Source organism: Hyalella azteca, unplaced genomic scaffold (genome assembly GCF_000764305.2).
Source record: "Hyalella azteca isolate HAZT.00-mixed unplaced genomic scaffold, Hazt_2.0.2 contig10310, whole genome shotgun sequence".
In the NCBI taxonomy this organism is placed as follows: Eukaryota; Metazoa; Arthropoda; class Malacostraca; order Amphipoda; family Hyalellidae; genus Hyalella; species Hyalella azteca.
Window position 1 is genome coordinate 45300 of NW_025940355.1, and position 18660 is coordinate 63959.

Sequence of the window (18660 nt, forward strand, 5' to 3'; positions counted from 1 at the left end):
ACAGCTGTAAATTTTTATAAAAGTTCAACCTAGAAATGTAAACTATGCAACTTATATGAAACATTGCATTAAACATTCCAAAAGATTTCTATAAAAAAAACTGATGCGATATGCCGTTCTTTCATAAAATACAGTTGCAAATGCAAGTAATAAGTAATCGATGTTCGACAAGCGGGAGACATGGTAATCATTATGCACTACTAGACCGATGATTCTTTGTTGTTAGATAATGGCTGAGATTTGTTGATAGATGAATAATGACTGTACGATGTAGGTTGAGTTCTACGTTCACCGGAAGTCCGTCACAAAACTGCTACTTTGGACAACCGCAGGTAATGGCGCTCGCCCGTCATTATTTCATAAAATTCCCACGAAACAATGATATTCGAATCTGCATCCGTTCTCTGATTCATAATAAACATGCGCTGTGAATCATGTGACGAAAACATTGTATGGAATCGAGGAGCTTAACTTTAAATTATTCGTGAGATTAAAAAGCAAGAACTTGCCAGAAATGATATAATTTTTGACACAAATCAGCATGAACAACTTTTCAGTTATCAGTAGATTTTTCGCAATGTATATACAACTTTGAGAATGATTGACCGCCGCAGCTAGGAATTTACGAGGAATTTTTCACGCCAATTTTTTATGAATTTCACCAATTTTATTTTTTAAATTTGAAACCAAAGATCAGAGTACCGAAGCCTCTGTTGAAAATGCGTGGCAATGCTTATCAGCAGATAAAAATACGAGTTAAGACTGGAAAAAACGAATTTGAACTCTAGTGCCTTTCCGGTGTAGATTGACGATGCATGACCTAAAAAAGATAATAAAATAGAACGGTTATGTTGTAACCAAAAATTTTTGTACTTTCCCAAATGATTATTTTTGTACTGTATTTGAAAAAAATTATTTTCGTTGCTTAAAGGATTGGCACATTTGGAAATTTTTTCTAAAAATTGAATTAAAATTTTTAACATATTTGAAAGCTAAACCCATAAGTGTGAAAAATAAAGAATCATAAAAGTAATAACTTCATAAACGCCAAGAATGGCATATTTTTGCTGGAATAATATGTCATATATGCCTTATCTGATTAATATCCCTGGAAAAGATATCACAGTGAAAATAAGAATACATAAAAGAGACAAAAAAAGGAAGCGCTATGATGCTGATTGAAAGAAATTTAAAACTTCTTTGTTAATAATATAATTATCGCCTGTTGTTAATAATAATTATAATTTTATATTTTAGTATTAATTTTTCATCATATTGCATAATAATGAGAAAATGAACTTATCTTTTAATTTATTGAATTTATAAATAAATAATCATAATGAACTCTTTTCCAACAGATTTCAATTTTATTATCAATTAAACTAAAACATACATAAAATGGGCCGCCTTAAATCTTCGGCCGATATCCTAGGCACTCAGGAGATCAAAACTGTAGGCCTATGGAAGGCTTTGGCGGCCGAATTTTTGGGCACTCTGATCCTGGTGCTGTTCGGCTGCGCCTCGACCCTCGACGAGAAAACAGACATCGTTAGAGTCTCACTCACCTTCGGCTTCACACTTGCATGTCTTATTCAGGTGAGTATCACCACGTGCTTCACACTCGCATGTCTTATTCAGGTGAGTATCACCACGAGCTTCACACTTGCATGTCTTATTCAGGTGAGTATCACCACGAGCTTCACACTCGCATGTCTTATTCAGGTGAGTTTCACTCACAAGTTTTCAGCCACATGCACTCAAAAAAATAAATGTGTCGTAAATTGTCCAACTACTGATAAATTTTCGCACTCACAACAGGAGCAGAGAGCGGACGTGGCACTGATAAGATTTTTTTTGACGGGCGAAACTTTGTCTGGGTGACCCATTCGCAGTGTATAGCTATTTGGACAAAGTATTGTTAAATTTTCTGACTGCAGGTTGAATATATAACTAATTCTAAATGAAACTTATCGTATTTTGTATGCTGTTGCGAGTATATATAGACTGAGCTTATATATACATATTCTCTATGAATAAATTCCTCTCAAGTCTATTTGTTCATTGTTTTAGTAATTTTACAGATAGCAATGTTTTATATTATATTCATTTAATAATACTGTGCTTTTTACAAAAAAATGTACACTATAAAGTTCACTATATGATTCATCATTTTATAAAGGAAATCATCTCTTAACACCGAGTATAAGAATCAATCACTAATTTCCTTAATTCTAAGGCAATTCTCGGATGTATTCCTTCACACATCCGAGCAAAACAATTTCTTGTTGTTAATTGGCTTGAAACATCCATATTTTGATATAATTATTGGAAAATAATTTATGCCCTTAGACATGATTATTAGAGCAGAATTATTTATTAAGCCCTTTGACAGGCTAACGTTATTATCTAAAACGTAATGCATGCTGCAAGCATCAGCTGCATAGGATGATTAAAAAAAATATGGCTCTTTGTTCAGGGGATTTTTCCGAAAAAAAAACTCGTAAATGATCGTAATGGTTTCTGAAAACAAAGAATGAACAATTTGAACACAAAGTTGAGGGTAGTCGAAATTATGAACAACATAGAGAACATGATTAAAGTGAACAAATAATGAAATGATCATAACGTAAGTAAATATTAACGTACCAAATTGCTGAACAATCTAGGGCGAGTTCAGATTAGAGGCTGAGTTTTGCCTAAGCTCGTCCACTCTGGTCCTACTTAACAGGTCCAAAGCTTATTTGCAGGGGAGAAGTATGCTCCGTAACAGATTCTTTGCAATTATAAAAATTATTAACAGATGCATTATATTTATATAAATTTATTTAAAGCTCTTCAGGTACTAGCACCTGTCACGGTTCAGAATGTTAATCTGACAAGCAGAGATTACGAATACATGCACTAGAGGCAGAGGGTTAATGAAGTTCTATTAAGTTCAAGTTGTGGCAGAAATTTCACGTAAATATTAAAAACAAGCTTGATTCTCTCTTCCATAAACTTAATCGCTATTTAATGTTATATTGTAGGACGAAAAATGCATAAATTTATATGTTTCTGTGAGGTATATAAAAAAACCTGCAGTTGATAACTGATCGTCAATATGTCAGTACTCTTCAAAGGCTGAAGGCTCTGTATAATTAATTAGCTTGCTTCCTGAATAAATATTATGTTTACCGTCCGTAAAGAGGCCCGCGAAGTATATACTGGTTTGAGACGTCGTCGCTAGAAACCTGAGGTGCCGCCCCAGGCAGATAACATTGCAGGCTCGACGTTGCAATTTCCTGCGTTGCTTCGTCGCGTTACGTACGTACAAAAGCAGGTAAAGGTTTAAAGGGTTTAAGCTTTTCCAAGAATTCCAGACAGAGAAGGAAAAAAACTGACTTGGGATCGTGGTCCATGATGGGAAACTCCCGGATGGATAGCATTACGATGGTTTAGAAGTGTGGCTTGATTTTACAGTTCATTTGGAGAACATACATCGATGAGTCATCGATCGTACGATCGAGCGATAAAAACATAAATGGGGACTTAAATAATGTTAGACCAAAATGATTGAAAAAAGACGGAAATATGAAAAAATAAATAATTGTTTGATTAGGGAATGAACATATTGAGCCCTATTTTGAGCCAAACATCCAAAAAGAATTATCATAAGATTGTAAATTCGAATCTCTGTTGAGGAGCCCATTTGATGATCTTGAAGCTGCTACACGTTAGGAACTAAAAAAAACTGCCAACAGGTCTAAGAAATTGATGAAGTTCAATGAACTGAGAAAAATTTGTTCGTCATCCCTACAAAAGAAACAGCAGAGTAATGATGTATGATGATTGTATATGCGAGGCAAATGTATCACTAACAATGAAGGCTAAAGCTGATGAATTTAAATGGAAAAGACATCATAACGTTAAAGATGGTAAGTGTAGATGCGTATAAAGAAGACAAAGATGAAAGGTTGTGAAAGACTTAATTTTCACCAATTATTGATCTTGTTCATAGTAATATTGGGCTCAAGTATTTCTTTACAATAGAGCCAATATTCAGACGAGGCTTTTGAGTTTCGGTTTAATCTAAGGGAACGTTTACAAGGCAGGAAGGAATATTCTCGTACAAGCATTTGAAATATAAAGATGTGAAATGGCAAATAAAATTCGAAAATGAAAGACTGACAGGAATCTTTGTTGTATATTGAAATGAACAAAAAACAATTTGATTAATCGAAAACCAACATCGAGGTCGTTCTTTTGGAACCAGTCTTCAAAAACCAATTCGTAATTTTGCATTCAATTTAAAATACATACACGAAAATTGTCCTTGAAATATCCCGTCTTCATAATAAGGTAATTTATCTTTGCACGCTTACTGAAACGGGAAATGCATCACCTCTTTTAATGTCAGGTGCCATCTTCTCGAATTCCAACCAACAGTTCTCCGGATATTGCATGATCGCGAGACTGAGTTGTGCTTGAAATTTCAATGGTAGCATGGGTAGTTTACGTAACTGTTATCACTTGAAAATGTTCAAATACGATTGAAATCTGAGCAAACTAAAAATATTGTCCTCTCGTTCCTGTCGACTAATGATGTCTAATTAAAAAGTCTTTTAGCTTATCTAGATGATTTGTGATTGTTGTATAAGGGATGGGGATGAATTATTTTCGGAAAAATATAATCGTGCTTAATATAACATTACAGTCCTTGGAATATCAATCTGGGTGAAACTTAATAAAGTAAGCGACGCTGACTTATGACATCAAGTGCCCTGATGTGCAAATGTCTAATGTGTTCATGCAAAGGCTAACTCATGTAATTAAAATAACGCAGAACCTTAACCATATTCTGACTGTCACATGATGCTGCTATTTCCAGCAATTACGATTATAAGAATATTTTAATATAAAACTTTTACGAGCTTGTTAGCTTTATTCTTGTAATTGTTTTGACAAAAACCCTTAACCACATCTTTGTGTGCCATGTGAATCCCTCAGGGAAACTGTTATTTCCAGCAATTATGACTGACATGAATGCCACAATTTCATGCCTAATGCCTGCTGTAGGCCTAACTAATTTAATTATGATGGCACAGACCCTGGTCCACATCTCTGGATGCCAAGTCAACCCTTCAGTGACGCTGTTATTTCCAGCAATTATACCTTTAATAAATATCATAATTTCCTACCTAATGCGTGTTTTCAGGCTAACTAATTTAATTGTGATAGCCACATCTCAGGATGCCTCCGCCTCGTGAACCCCTCAGTGACGCTGTTATTTCCAGCAATTATACCTTTAATAAATATCATAATTTCATACCTAATGCGTGTTTTTAGGCCTAAATAATTTAATTATGCTGGCACAGGCCCTGGGCCATATTTCTGGAGGCCACGTGAACCCCTCAGTGATGCTGTTATTTCCAGCAATTATGACTTTACTAAATATCATAATTTCATACCTAATGCATGTTTTAGGCATAACTAATTTAATTATGATATCACAGGCCCTGGGTCACATCTCTGGATGCCACGTGAACCCCTCAGTGACGCTGGGCATGCTAGTCGCGCGCTACATCTCCGTGACGCGCAGCATCCTGTACGTCGTCGCCCAGACGCTCGGTGGCATTGCAGGAGCTGGCATCCTTTACGTGAGTTACTTTGTATCCTTTACGTGAGTTCCTTTGTATCCTTTACATGAGTTCATTTGTATCCTTTACGTGAGTTCTTTTGTATCCTTTACGTGAGCACGGTATCCTTTACGTGAGTTCTTTTGTATCCTTTACGTGAGCACGGATCCTTTACGTGAGTTCCTTTGCTGTGGCATTCAATATTTTTAAGTCTAGCTAGTAACTCATTTTAGATTGAAAACAGTTTTAAATCTATTCGTAATATTATTATGTTTAACTTGAATGCGGTGCACAAACTGAAGCATGCGATTGTAGATTTTTTAAAGTTCACAATTTAAAATTTTTCCCAATTTTTAAATCTAAATTCCAGTCAAATGTCGATGAAGATTCGTTGATAGCAGCTTGACTCCTAAGGAACTACATTTAATCAATGCTTTTTTCAACTTTAAATGACTGGCGCGTAAAAAATATGTTCCTCTGAAAAAATTTAAAAAAATATGTTCCTCTGACAAAATTTAAAAAATATGTTTATCTGACAAAATTTAAAAAATATGTTCATCTGGCAACTTTAAAAAATATGTTTACCTGACAAAAATTAAAAAAATATTACAATTGTCTCCAGGGCATCACACCTGAAAGCCTTCGATATGGCATGGGATGTACCCGCGTGAACCCTGAGCTGACGGAAGGACAGGCGTTCGGCGTGGAGGTTTTGTGCACGTTCTTGCTGGTCTTCACGATCTTCGGCTCTACGGACTCCCGCAGGACGGACGTTAAAGGATCAATCTCCCTCGCTATCGGTCTCGCCGCCATCTGCACTCACATGTTTGGTGTTAGTATGATCTAAGAACAAACAAATTAAAAATAATTGTAAATTAATGAATTCAATAAGCCATTGAACCATTATTGACGTGGTTGCATTCTGCATTCAACTACCCTTGATCTCGCCGCCATCTGCACTCGCATGTTTGGTGTTAGTGTGATATAAAAAGTAACAAATTTGAAAAAAAAACATAAATAAATAAATTCAATAAGCCCTTGGACCATCATTGACGTGATTGCTTTCTGCATTCAACTACCCTTGGTCTCTCCGCCATCTACACTCACATGTTTGGCGCATTACTGTAAACAAAGACATAAGACGGATGGTAAATCAAGGAATACGTTAAGAAATTGCGCAATCATTTTGTTATTGGCATTGTTGCTTTCTGCATTCAACTACTCGCCCATTGTTTCGTCGCCATCTGCACTCACGTGTTTAGCGTGCGTATTATCTCTAATAAAGAGACAACAAACGATATAATAATAATTATAATAAGCCTTGGACCTATTATTTAATTATTGGTGTTATTGATTTTTGCATTTATCTCCTTTTTATTTATATTTTAATTTTCACAGTTATTTCAAGTTTATTCATATAACTATTCTGTAATAAAAAATTTAAACTTTCATTAAAGTAGATAATATTTATTCATTTAATTTAAAATTGAAACGTTGATCTGTGGTTGATTAAAGTTTAAAAATATACAAAAATTAATAAAAATAGTGGTTAATCAACTTCCAAAAAATATAACTCAGTACTCACTGCAGTGAGTGACAGAGAGCGCATTTTTAATTGAGGATAAGAATATGATTGGCACTTGGGATCGTAGCTGAGAGCAATGTTAGCAAAGTGAATAATTACTTATCAAATTAAATTATACACCTCGGTTAATTGGTTAAATATTATTATGAATACTTCTTATGAAAAGGGTCGTATCAATTTAGAAAAAATGTTTTTTTTTCATCTATTGTTTTCAAAATTAGGAAATAAATTTTAGTAGATGGGTTCTCTTCGTAATGTTTAATTTAGCTTAGTTCCATATCATGGCCCCATGCGTACTTCGCGGGTCCAGCACAATTATACGAACTGAGACGATGCGATGTGAAAAAAACACATCGTCGTAACTTATGAATGGTGTTTTCTTACCGATTTTTTCTTGCTCTTCTCGTGACGGCGATAGGAAAATTTGGTAGCAGTCGCGTATAAAAAATCTAAAAATTATTCATTGACTAAAAATAATTCTTTGTTTTTAGAAATATTAATTAGCAGTTTTGCATTGCATGAAGAATCTTTAGAAAATTTCGATCCTTGTTACGGGTTATGCACGAATGCTAATTATTTGCTGTAATTACAACGCTAAAACTTTACACACTTATTTCTCTGGGTGATTGGTGAACTGCTTCATTCTTTTCACTTTTGATATTCTGCTTGCTGAACAAAAACGGATTTATTCAATCAACAATGTAAAAAATTGTCATATTCCACCTTGGTGCTAAATGCATTGTCTTCTGCTGTATTAGCTACTGAGTGAACGAGTTCTATGTATCACTATACTTAAATAGCCCTAGCGTTTATTCATTAAAATATTGACGTAAATTTGAGTAGAGGTAACTAAGTTATTTCGAGTATTAAGGGTCACTTGAGGGTAGAGTAAGTTTACTACATGGATTCAATAAAAGAAAAGTATGAATACTTTTCGGTGCCATTCAACAACATCAGGTCAAGTGACCATAATAAACACAATCACAAATCTTCCTTGTGATTGCTTGCAACAATTCTAACCTCATAATTCTAACATTATTGATTACGTTGTTGCAAGTGGATCTTTAATTCAGGTGTTGTTGAAGAGCAAGAAGTAAAAGGCGGTAAAAATTTTCTAAATTTTTATTTGCATTTTACTTAATTAGGCGTAATGCACAGCATAACCCATTAGCCACCGATTTTCTTGCGAATGCAAAACACCACATTACACCCATTCCACATTGCTGAAATTCATTTGTGGAGAAAATTTAAAATCTAGAATATGTATGTCCACCTGGTCTAACTGGTCATAATAAAAAACGCCATTTTAAAGACGACGCATACGAACAGCTGGGCCAATACTTTAAAACAAATTTAAGAGATCGTAAGTTCATCAGCCAATCATTGACGGCCTTTCAAGCAAAATCCACCAATCATAGACAAGAAAATAGAGCATACGTACTTACGTTCACTTAGCGAATTTTGACAGTATAGGCCTAAGATGTTAAAGGTTTAACTCCCCCCCCCCCGCCAAGCTATACTGGATGGCTCCCCCGGTGGGCGGCATGACAGCAGGGCTGCTGTACTCGCATTTCTTCAGGCAGACCAAAGAACGCGACGTTGAAGTTGTCTACAGCAAGCATGAAATTCAACTCAATGCGATCAATTAAAACTTGGTGCATGTGGTAAAACTTTTGATATACTTTAACCCATTATCTAAATCATTCTTCTCTTATCTTAAGGGCTTCTTTTTCTCTTATTTTAAGGGCTTCTTTTAAAAAAAAGGCCTTCTTAATTAACGCTTGGTAAAATGAACATAATCTCTTAATTTTGTCGTTCAAAATTGGTCGAACAAACTGAATGCAGCCTAATTGTAATACAGTGCTTTAAATTAACAATAATTTATTTCCTTTGCAGCTTAATTTACTGTTAATCCGGTTTCATCTTTAATAAATTTCCATGAATTAAATTACTTGCAAGACGCTTTTATATTCATCCTTCACAGAAAAATATGCTTATGTCTGTTTTTCTGATAGCTCTGTTTAAAAAAATAATTAGTTCAGTGCATGCTTATCAATTTTATCCATGATAAAGTTATATATACGATAAAAAAATACTGCGCTGTCGCAGTCGCCGTCATGGTATTTAGACTTGATCATAATTTATTTAATGTAAAAAGATTGATTGATTCTTTTCATTTATCTTAACTAACTCGCTCTGATACTCATGCTCATTACTGTAGCTTTTTGTGGCATATTAACGTATGGCTTGTTCCTCAATGTGAACCGACCTTACCGCCTCAACATAAAAAATTATTTTAAATTTTTTTTAACTATATGATATACATGGCAGTATTATTTCAGTACTATAATATACAATGCAGTTTATCTCATTACTTTTCATTGGATTTGAATTATTTAGTTTCCTTCAGTATTTTCAACGATGTCATCCGACACTTTTTTCTATTTTTTTTAAACTTCAAAATTATAAATTATGAAAATAAATGAAATGGGTTTACTTTTCCTATTTTAAACAGCAAGTCTATTTCCAATTTTACCTTTTTTGCTTTATTTGGGTTAGGATTATGCGGGTGTCAGGCAGAAAATATATTATTCGTACAGATGGGGTAAGAAGTCAATAATTTTGGGTGCGATGAGGACCTTGGGCGCTAGAAAAAATAGTCATAAATAATATTTTCATTCTAACAAGACGATATTGGGAACTAAACTGCATATAAAACTGGCCGCAAATGTTCCAGTTTTGATATGATGATTAAATAATATTATGTAATCATCAATCAAGATGGGATTATTAACCTATACACCATATTAGGCTGGCCCGGTATGCAGGCAGAGGTGTACTTAGAAAAATTATTTTTATCCCGGTATACGGAGGTGTACCTGGAGATATTATGTAATCATCAATAAAAATGTGATTTATAACCCATATACCTTAATTACAGGTATACTGGGCTGGTCCGGTATGCGGAGGTATACTTGGAGCCCTCGTGTACCAAGCCCTCTTCAGAGGAGCCCACAAGCCCACTCCCCCCCCCTCAGACCTCCACACCGCCCGCCCTCTCATCCCCATCACACACAAGGAGCTCAAGAACCTGGAGATGGAGGCCTGACCTCCACACCGCCCGCCCCCTCATCCCCATCACACACAAGGAGCTCAAGAACCTCGAGATGGAGGCCTGACCTCCACACCGCCCCCTCATCCCCATCACACACAAGGAGCTCAAGAACCTGGAGATGGAGACCCCGAGTGCCGTTTCCGAGTGGGCGACACTAGACTGCATACCATTATAGTCGTTCGGTGAAATGATCAAAATTACCGTATACTTAAATAAACTAAAGAGTACTTTTATGAATTTTGAACTATTACATTGATTATCTTACTCTAATCATGCATTTTGACGGGTAGCAGATTCCAAGTTAATGAAATAAAAGTTGATATATCAGGAATAATTTATGGCATACACGATCATGGAAAGACTGAATTATCATGCTAGTGATACAATATGGGCATAATTGTGACAATCTCTGTCCATGGTTTGTATTTTTATTGATGCGTTGCAATAATGATATACTACACAACATTAATGAGCGTGAACATAGAAATTAGTTAGTCGTAAAAAATGCTAAGAAAATATTAATAATATGGCGATAATATTGCATGAAATCCGGAGTGATGAATAAAGAAGTTGAAATCGGTGCATAGTTCAAATAAAAAATCTAAATTTGCATAAAATTCACAAGTTGTTGAATCATGATCTTATTCTGAATTTTATTTAGGACAAGTGTTGAATTCATCTCAGAACGTAAACAATTGATAAACATCGACGAAAATTCAGAGACGTTGAATTTTTTGGAAGAAAAATTCAATTTATGTCACTGGGTTCTTGAGTAGTCAAAATTCATTAATGCGAAATTCATTCTAAGACATAAATCTTTTTACAAATTTGCCGTTTACCGGTAAATTATTGATAACTGCGTCACTTATTCATATATATTTGACACAAACACGTATTTTGATTAAAATATCTTACATATTTCTTCATAAAAGTCACTCATAGAAAGTCTCTCGGCGCGTGATTTCACTCACAGAATGTACAAAATTGTCCTGGCTCAATTTATGTACAGGAAACGAAATTACGAGACTGAATGGGAAAAAGCACTTCAAGAACACTAACGCAAGTTAACTGCGTGTACTTTACATCATTCTCATTGCATCAATAATTCTGTTGCATGATACTTTGATAAAATATATGTACTGTAAATATCTGACACATAGCATTGACTTTCCTTTTCACGGCCATTGCGGTTTGTCTAAAAAATTCGACTGGTATTTTAAAATTTACTAAACATCATTAAATTTCGGATACTTTTGTACTAAAAATGCAGTAAGTCTTTTGCTTTATGTATGAGTTTTTTCTGTAATATATTAAGCAATTTAGCAATCTTTGCAATAAATATTGTTTGCGTATAAGCATCAGGAAGAGTTCAATCCACCGGAATGATTAATTTCTTTATATTTTATAGCATTGATATCTTAACATCAACCATATTTATTATCTACGAATTTTGTCTTTTTCGACTAGCACTTTTTCATAACCGCCAATCATCTTCATTCATGCATCTATAACCACCATCAACATTGTACTTCATTCATCAATTTTACCGTTTACAGCAATTAATTGGCGTTTACAAATCATTAGCGTTGATTATCGTCGTAAAATGTTCAGACAAGAGATTTACAAAGGTACATAATACATAATAATCTAGAATTCATAATAATCGAACAGCTACTTTGCTCGGATATATTACTTGGTTGAAAGCACTGGACATGCTTTGATCTCGAAAATACTAGTTGTGTGTATCGGCAATATAGTTATTTTCATTCAGAATTTTATATACTATTATCTGTTGAAATGAGCTCTCCAAAACTATCAATTTTTGTTACTATTGGTTTCACTTGCTAGTTATCGAGCGCATGTTTCCAGAAGTTTTCCAGAATTTATTCACGGTTATAATATTAATCTTAACATAAATTTTAAGGCTTGTCCTGTAATCTGTAATAAGAACTTCACGATGATTTCTAATACTTTGAAAAAACAACATTTTCATAATATTTTTGTTTGCATGAATTTTCGTAAAATTATTATACGAAATTCCCGCCTCTTGAATGTTGGAGAATAGATTTAAAGACTAGATGTATGAAATGGTAACGTTTGACACAGTTGTTCGGTAATTTCTAAAACCCTAACACTTAATGTAAGTTTTTAGTGTAGGAATTGATGAAACAAAGCCAATTTGTATGAATTTCAGCATAATGATCAGTATTTTTAGCATGTGTTTCTTAATAAACGATGAACCATATGCCAGGAAATATTATTATCTTCTGTATAACTAACAATTTCCATTACATTTATGTAGATGAATATACGAGGAAACAAAATTATTTATTATGATGTGAATCATCGTTAACTTGAATGTTCCCGAGGGAAATCCCACGAGAAATGATAAAAATTTCATATAGTGATAATGATCAAATTTTATTTTCAATAAAATGATCGAAGGTTCGTTTGGGAAAATGGATCAAAAATTCAAATGACGAAAATGGTGGAAGTTTCACCCACGGAAAACATTCAAATCTTCATTCGCAGAAAAAGTTTCTCCTAAATCAAATGATCAAACTATTATTTATAGATAATAGTGACATTTTCATGTTCAAGAAATGATAAAATTTTCATTGCTTGAAAATAGTGAAAATTTTTCTCAGAAATTAATGAAAAATTTATTTTAAGAAAATTATGAAAGTTTCAGTTTATCAAATCATGTTCTTATCTACCTAAACGTAAAATCATTGTTCCATAAAATATTTTTCAAATATCGTTCTAAACACGCATATTGGATATTATCGCGTGCAAGGAATCAACCTCAAGATATTCTAATTCAATGAAAGTTAATTTTAATGAAAATCATATAAATTTTCAGTTATCCGCAATTATTCGACCAGAGTTCAGCCACAAGGTTGGGAGAGTTTCGCCAATAATTTTCGAAGGCCCGTTTTCTTCGAGACCATCACTTGTGATGATATTTTATCATCGAAAATATGGTGGGTCTCGGCCATGACTTAATAACGTTACAATAATAATGTTAATAACATCGGGTCGACGTTCCCAACGAACTTTACAGTAATTCCATGCATGTCCATTGTGAACATCTGATATCTCAAAAACACTGCACGACTTTTCCACAAATGATGCAGTTTGCATGGACGCTTATAGGATTCAAACCAATAATGGGAATAAATTAATATGAGAATAATTAGAATAAATAAATGAGTAAATAAGGTAATAAATTTGGAACCCGATCAGTGGATCTTAAGTTTGAGCGTTCACTTTATCAATTTTTTTCGGTAAGTCCTCCAAATATTTGAGGAATAATTAACGGAAAAGCGTAATTCATACCACTGATCTCGTAATATATTAGAGTTGATTATATAACATCACTATTTGAAACTTAGTTATGAGCATATAAAAATCGCAACATTTATCCACATTATTTTAGTATATTTTCTCATAAATTTTTGAAAAATATTCTTCGATTGTTCACGTGTCAATTGTTGAATTTGAGCAGTAAATGCATTTATCTATGATAAAGAGGTACTGTTTTCCTTTAAGATAATCATATAATAAATATACCACACATATGTATAAAAATTTATGGACAAAATAAACAGACAATAGACTCTCGACAAAAAATATAAATATGTTAGGAAATAAGCCGCAAACAAATGCTTTAATCAAATCTAAAATGTGACACAAAACTAAAAAAAATCAGAATATATTTTGTGTGAATAAGTGTCAGACTTATGAGACAGAACTCTGTCGTGATTAAATCTGGTACAATCTTCTGAAGGATCTTGTGATATCAACTCAAGTGCTTTCTATGTGAAGATTGACGACACATTTATGCTTAACTAGAACAAATAATTCCACCTGGTTATGTTCAACAAATCTTGATGCGTCTCAATAATCATCATAAAAACATATAATTTAGCAAATATTAATCAAATCTTTTGCTGGAAATTGTTCAGCCTTGAGTCAGATTGATTATAATGTGAATGACTGAGGCACTTGCTTTATTGTAAAATTTTTAGCACATTTTCTCATACATGGAAAAAATGCCCTATTGTGCTCGCCATGTCCGTCCGTCTGTCTGTCCGTCTGTGACTTCACGTTTTCGTCGACAAAAAAATGCGTTCTCGGTCACTCACTGGAGTGAGTACTTAGTTATATTTTTTAACATAACGCTTAATTCGTAGGTATTTTCGAATAAATCCATTTTCAAGAACACTGATATTATTCGTATGTTTATTGAGCAAGAGAAGAAGAAAGAGAAATTTTATTTACTGCTCAAAAGTTCAACACAAGTTCGGTTGCTCGATCCACAATTGGCGAGAGGTTTTAAAAAAATGTCTCTGAATGCATGTGAATTGAGCGTGCCAACCCCATTCCAAAGAATCCCTTTCAATGATAAAAATTTCTGCTCCACATGTGAAATTGTTAATTATCTGCACAATTGGTGGGAGCCGATTCATTTTGTAAGGGTTGTCAAACATTATATTTTGGGTCACCAACATGTACTGATTATCTTATCAATCTTTACCCGAACAGATTGCAGAGTGTAGGGTAAACCCCAGCAATCATGAGTCCGCTGGGACATCGATTATTGCGTATGTTTCAAACGTAGGTCATGGGCTGCAAAACCAAACTCATGTTAAGTATTGAACAATATTTTAGGAACTACAAATTTAAACATCAAGTAAAAAGTTTTAAAAATAATTTCCAACCGCTTGTAGTCAAAGCTACAACTAAGAACCTGAATGAATTACGCAGAGATCTGATTTCTCTCCGTATTTAAAAAAATACAGAGATACATACATACGTTTGTAAATTAAGGTGTGACTTAATTAAATAATTAACAATGACTTTGTAACATTTTGCTGACTCAAAAAGTGATAAGGGTCATACAAAGGCCAGGGAGATGCCTATATTCGTGTTTATTAATTATTAAAAACTAGACTACTTTAGGAAGCATTATTATGGCATTCACCTCTTAAACTATTTTTTTTTTAACTTTTCGGAGCAAGTAAGCTTCCCCAATTAAGTTTGTTTTCAAATAGAACGCAGAATACTCAACTATCTGTTCATTGTCATCAATCCATATTAGTTTCATCTCAATAACGAGATGAAACGAAAAAATTCCTTCCAAAAATTTTTCTTCAACCGGAAATTTAATATTTATTCACAGATAAAAAAAATATAAAACACTAAAATAAAAAAAAAGCACAGTGAAAAGAGATTATAAAAACAGAATAGTGAAAAAAAAAAATATAACAAACGCACAACACAAAACAACACACACAAGACGCGATAGTTGAATGCTTGAAAATGAACTGAGTTGAAAATCAAAGATTCGGCAACATAGGGAAGTAAAATTTCAACTGCAAATCTGCAAGACAATAAATTCTACAAAAATTAAAAAAATTAAAACAGGTTATAGTTCACAATATTTATTATACATTAAACAACCAGCTTATATATAAGGAATATCTAACATAGTCCCCGCAACAATGATAACACTTCGAACCACACCGGAAATCCTAGGTCATCAGGAGCTGAAATCAATGCCGCTGTACCGCGCCGCGGCCGCCGAATTCTTGGGCACCCTGATGCTGGTGATGGCTGCCTGCGCCTCTGCTATGAGCAGCGGCCTTACCCTCAGTGCAGCCCTCGCACCGGGACTTATGCAGGCTGCAATCATACAGGTGAAGGCCGGGACTTATGCAGGCTGCAATCATACAGGTGAAGGCCAGGACTTATGCAGGCTGCAATCTAATCATACAGGTGAAGGCCGGGGCTTATGCAGGCTGCAATCATACAGGTAAAGGCCGGGGCTTTATTATGCAGGATGGAGGCCATCATATATAGTCTATTGAACTATTTGCCAATTAGTCTAGTGTTGCAATTCAAGGTCAAGCAAGATACCACCTAACAATTGTTATCACTCTTTTAGAAAAGCTGTAAAGGTTCTATTTTTCCAGGTGGAACTTGTAGAATGCCACTAATCATTTTATTTTGAGATTTAATCTCATATGTTTCCTGAACTTTCCGTGTGTTACCCATTGCCCGTGATATATTATATATTTAAGCAAAGCCTTCTAATCAGCTTCAGCAATTAGTGGGTTTCAAACTCGATTGAAATGCACCATGAAATTATGGTCTAACGACAGGCGATTGGCCACATCTCTGGCGGTCACGTCAACCCTGCCGTGACGCTGAGCTTCTGCTTGTGCCGCAACGTCTCTGTGGTACGCGGGCTGTTCTTCCTGGTAGTACAAGTCGCCGGTGCAATTACTGCATCTGGGATACTGTACGTAAGTGAGCCGTGAAACAGTTTTTCAATGGAAATTGGTAAAAATCAGAGTTTAAATCAACCGTAAAGTTAAACAGCAGTAAAGCGTAAGTAAACGTATATTATTAGGTGAAATTTTGATATAGTCTGCGTTAACTTGATATATCAAATTTTTATCATTGGCTTGAGGTTGTTTTTTCGTCGGGACTAGTATGAGGTTTTAATTGATCAGATTATTATTAGGCGTGCTGTAATTTTATTAATTATATCGGTGATTAAAGTAGAGCACAGTAGAGAAATAATTTCCTTTGATCCAAAACTGCTCTCGTCATGACATTGGCTATCAGAGTAGAAATAATTGAAAAAAGTTAATGAGGATTTTCGAACGAGATTCGGCAATTTTAAATTAAATGAATTGAATTAATAATAATAGTTTCTTATACGAGCCCAAAACTCACTCATCGCACAAATTATGATATTGCTTCAATGGCTTATGGCAATTATTATATTGTTCAAATGGTTCATGACAATGACGCTGGCAATATTGTCGCAATAATGCAAAAAATTAGCACCTGCTAAATTTTTGAACTTGCTAATTGCTGTGATGCCTTCGAGGTCGTATTATAAAGATTGCAGTGGCTGTTTGGAATTTATTTAAAGTTTTAAAAATTATGTTCAATCATGCCATTTCTTGGCTCATTATATCAGACATATAATCCTTGATCAATAGTTGACATTAACATCGGTCAACTCGCACCCTCTACCCGTCAGTAATGTTTGTTTCGTTATAATTTTCGATTTTCATCTCATCAGTCACAGATTTTTTTCAAGTAATAATCATGTTCAATGTTCAATAGGCGGCAAAAGTTATTGACACAATTTTTAGAGTAACTAAATATGATGCAAAATTTCCGAACGTTTTGACTAGTCAGGATTTTAATAGTTTGCTTTGATACGCGAGTATTTGTGAGTCATTTATTTTATTGACATTCACCTGAGCTCCCCAAAAGGAAGACAGTATTTTTATTATAGTATTTATTTTATCGTAATAGTTTAAGTAATTGACGGTATACGGAATACTAGAGGCTTTTGATTTTCTGATTTGTTTCTCACGCAGAGCGTCGTTCCCAACATATATCACAATAATCTTGGAATCGCTACGAAGAACGACGACATTTCAAATGCCCAAGCTTTTGGTGTAGAAGTTCTTGTGACGTTCATCTTTGTCTTGACCATTCAAGGTATGACTTGGAAATAAAAGATTAACACCGGAGAATCGTGCTCGTAGCTTCCTCAACTGTTTCAAATTATTTTTTATATCAATACAGTTTTAAATGAGTCTCATACCAAGGTTCAAAATTGGTGTTCAGTATTGTATGATTTCCAGGTTCGTTTGGATGAAAACCGCCATATTTTAAAAGTTCAAAGTAAAGTTGTGTTAGAGTTGATTTAATATTTTATGTTTATGTACAAGTTCAATACACTGAAGTTGTCTGTTGCATATTACGCGCCGAAGAAATTTAATTATATTAGATTATATTTTTCAACTATGATAAATGTATATCCAATAATATTATAATATGCAATTTTATAAAAAAAATGTCTGCAAAATCATAAATTTATCATACATTTTCCTGATAGTATCGATCAGAAGTTAAACCGAAACCTCGCATGCAAATATATGAATTTATTATACATTTTCCTGATGGTATAGTCCAGAAGTTATACCGAAACCTCGCATGCATATATATAAATTTATGATACATTATCCTGATGGTATCGTTCAGAAGTCATACCGAAACCTTGCATGCAAATATAGAAATTTATGATACATTTTCCTGATGGTATCGTTCAGAAGTCATACCGAAACCTTGCATGCAAATATAGAAATTTATGATACATTTTCCTGATGGTATCGTTCAGAAGTCATACCGAAACCTTGCATGCAAATATATAAATTTATGATACATTTTCCTGATGGTATCGTTCAGAAGTCATACCGAAACCTTGCATGCAAATATATAAATTTATGATACATTTTCCTGATGGTATCGTT

The 18660-nt window shown here is 34.1% G+C and overlaps 2 protein-coding genes across 2 annotated transcripts; both read left to right on the forward strand.

The window, feature by feature from the left end:
• The first annotated feature begins 1360 nt into the window (after positions 1-1360).
• On the forward strand, positions 1361-12560 carry LOC108679474 (aquaporin-4-like). Its single transcript, XM_018168090.1, has 4 exons — positions 1361-1596; positions 5493-5636; positions 6238-6447; positions 10142-12560. The coding sequence occupies exons 1-4, from the start codon at positions 1399-1401 to the stop codon at positions 10307-10309; spliced, it is 720 nt and encodes a 239-aa protein (XP_018023579.1). The 5' UTR covers positions 1361-1398; the 3' UTR covers positions 10310-12560.
• Positions 12561-15744: 3184 nt separating this feature from the next.
• LOC108679475 (lens fiber major intrinsic protein-like) lies at positions 15745-18005 on the forward strand. Its single transcript, XM_047882370.1, has 4 exons — positions 15745-16017; positions 16483-16626; positions 17722-17845; positions 17992-18005. The coding sequence occupies exons 1-4, from the start codon at positions 15823-15825 to the stop codon at positions 18003-18005; spliced, it is 477 nt and encodes a 158-aa protein (XP_047738326.1). The 5' UTR covers positions 15745-15822.
• The last annotated feature ends 655 nt before the right edge of the window (positions 18006-18660 follow it).

What these genes read in the sequence shown, in the direction of transcription:
- LOC108679474 (XM_018168090.1), top strand. Translation starts at nt 1,399, where the DNA reads ATGGGCCGCCTTAAATCTTCGGCCGATATCCTAGGCACTCAGGAGATC. An exon ending in CACTTGCATGTCTTATTCAG is followed by an intron (nt 1,597 to 5,492) that starts GTGAGTATCACC and finishes ATGATATCACAG; the next exon opens with GCCCTGGGTCACATCTCTGG. An exon ending in CAGGAGCTGGCATCCTTTAC is followed by an intron (nt 5,637 to 6,237) that starts GTGAGTTACTTT and finishes AATTGTCTCCAG; the next exon opens with GGCATCACACCTGAAAGCCT.
- LOC108679475 (XM_047882370.1), top strand. Translation starts at nt 15,823, where the DNA reads ATGATAACACTTCGAACCACACCGGAAATCCTAGGTCATCAGGAGCTG. An exon ending in TGCAGGCTGCAATCATACAG is followed by an intron (nt 16,018 to 16,482) that starts GTGAAGGCCGGG and finishes GTCTAACGACAG; the next exon opens with GCGATTGGCCACATCTCTGG. An exon ending in CTGCATCTGGGATACTGTAC is followed by an intron (nt 16,627 to 17,721) that starts GTAAGTGAGCCG and finishes TTTCTCACGCAG; the next exon opens with AGCGTCGTTCCCAACATATA.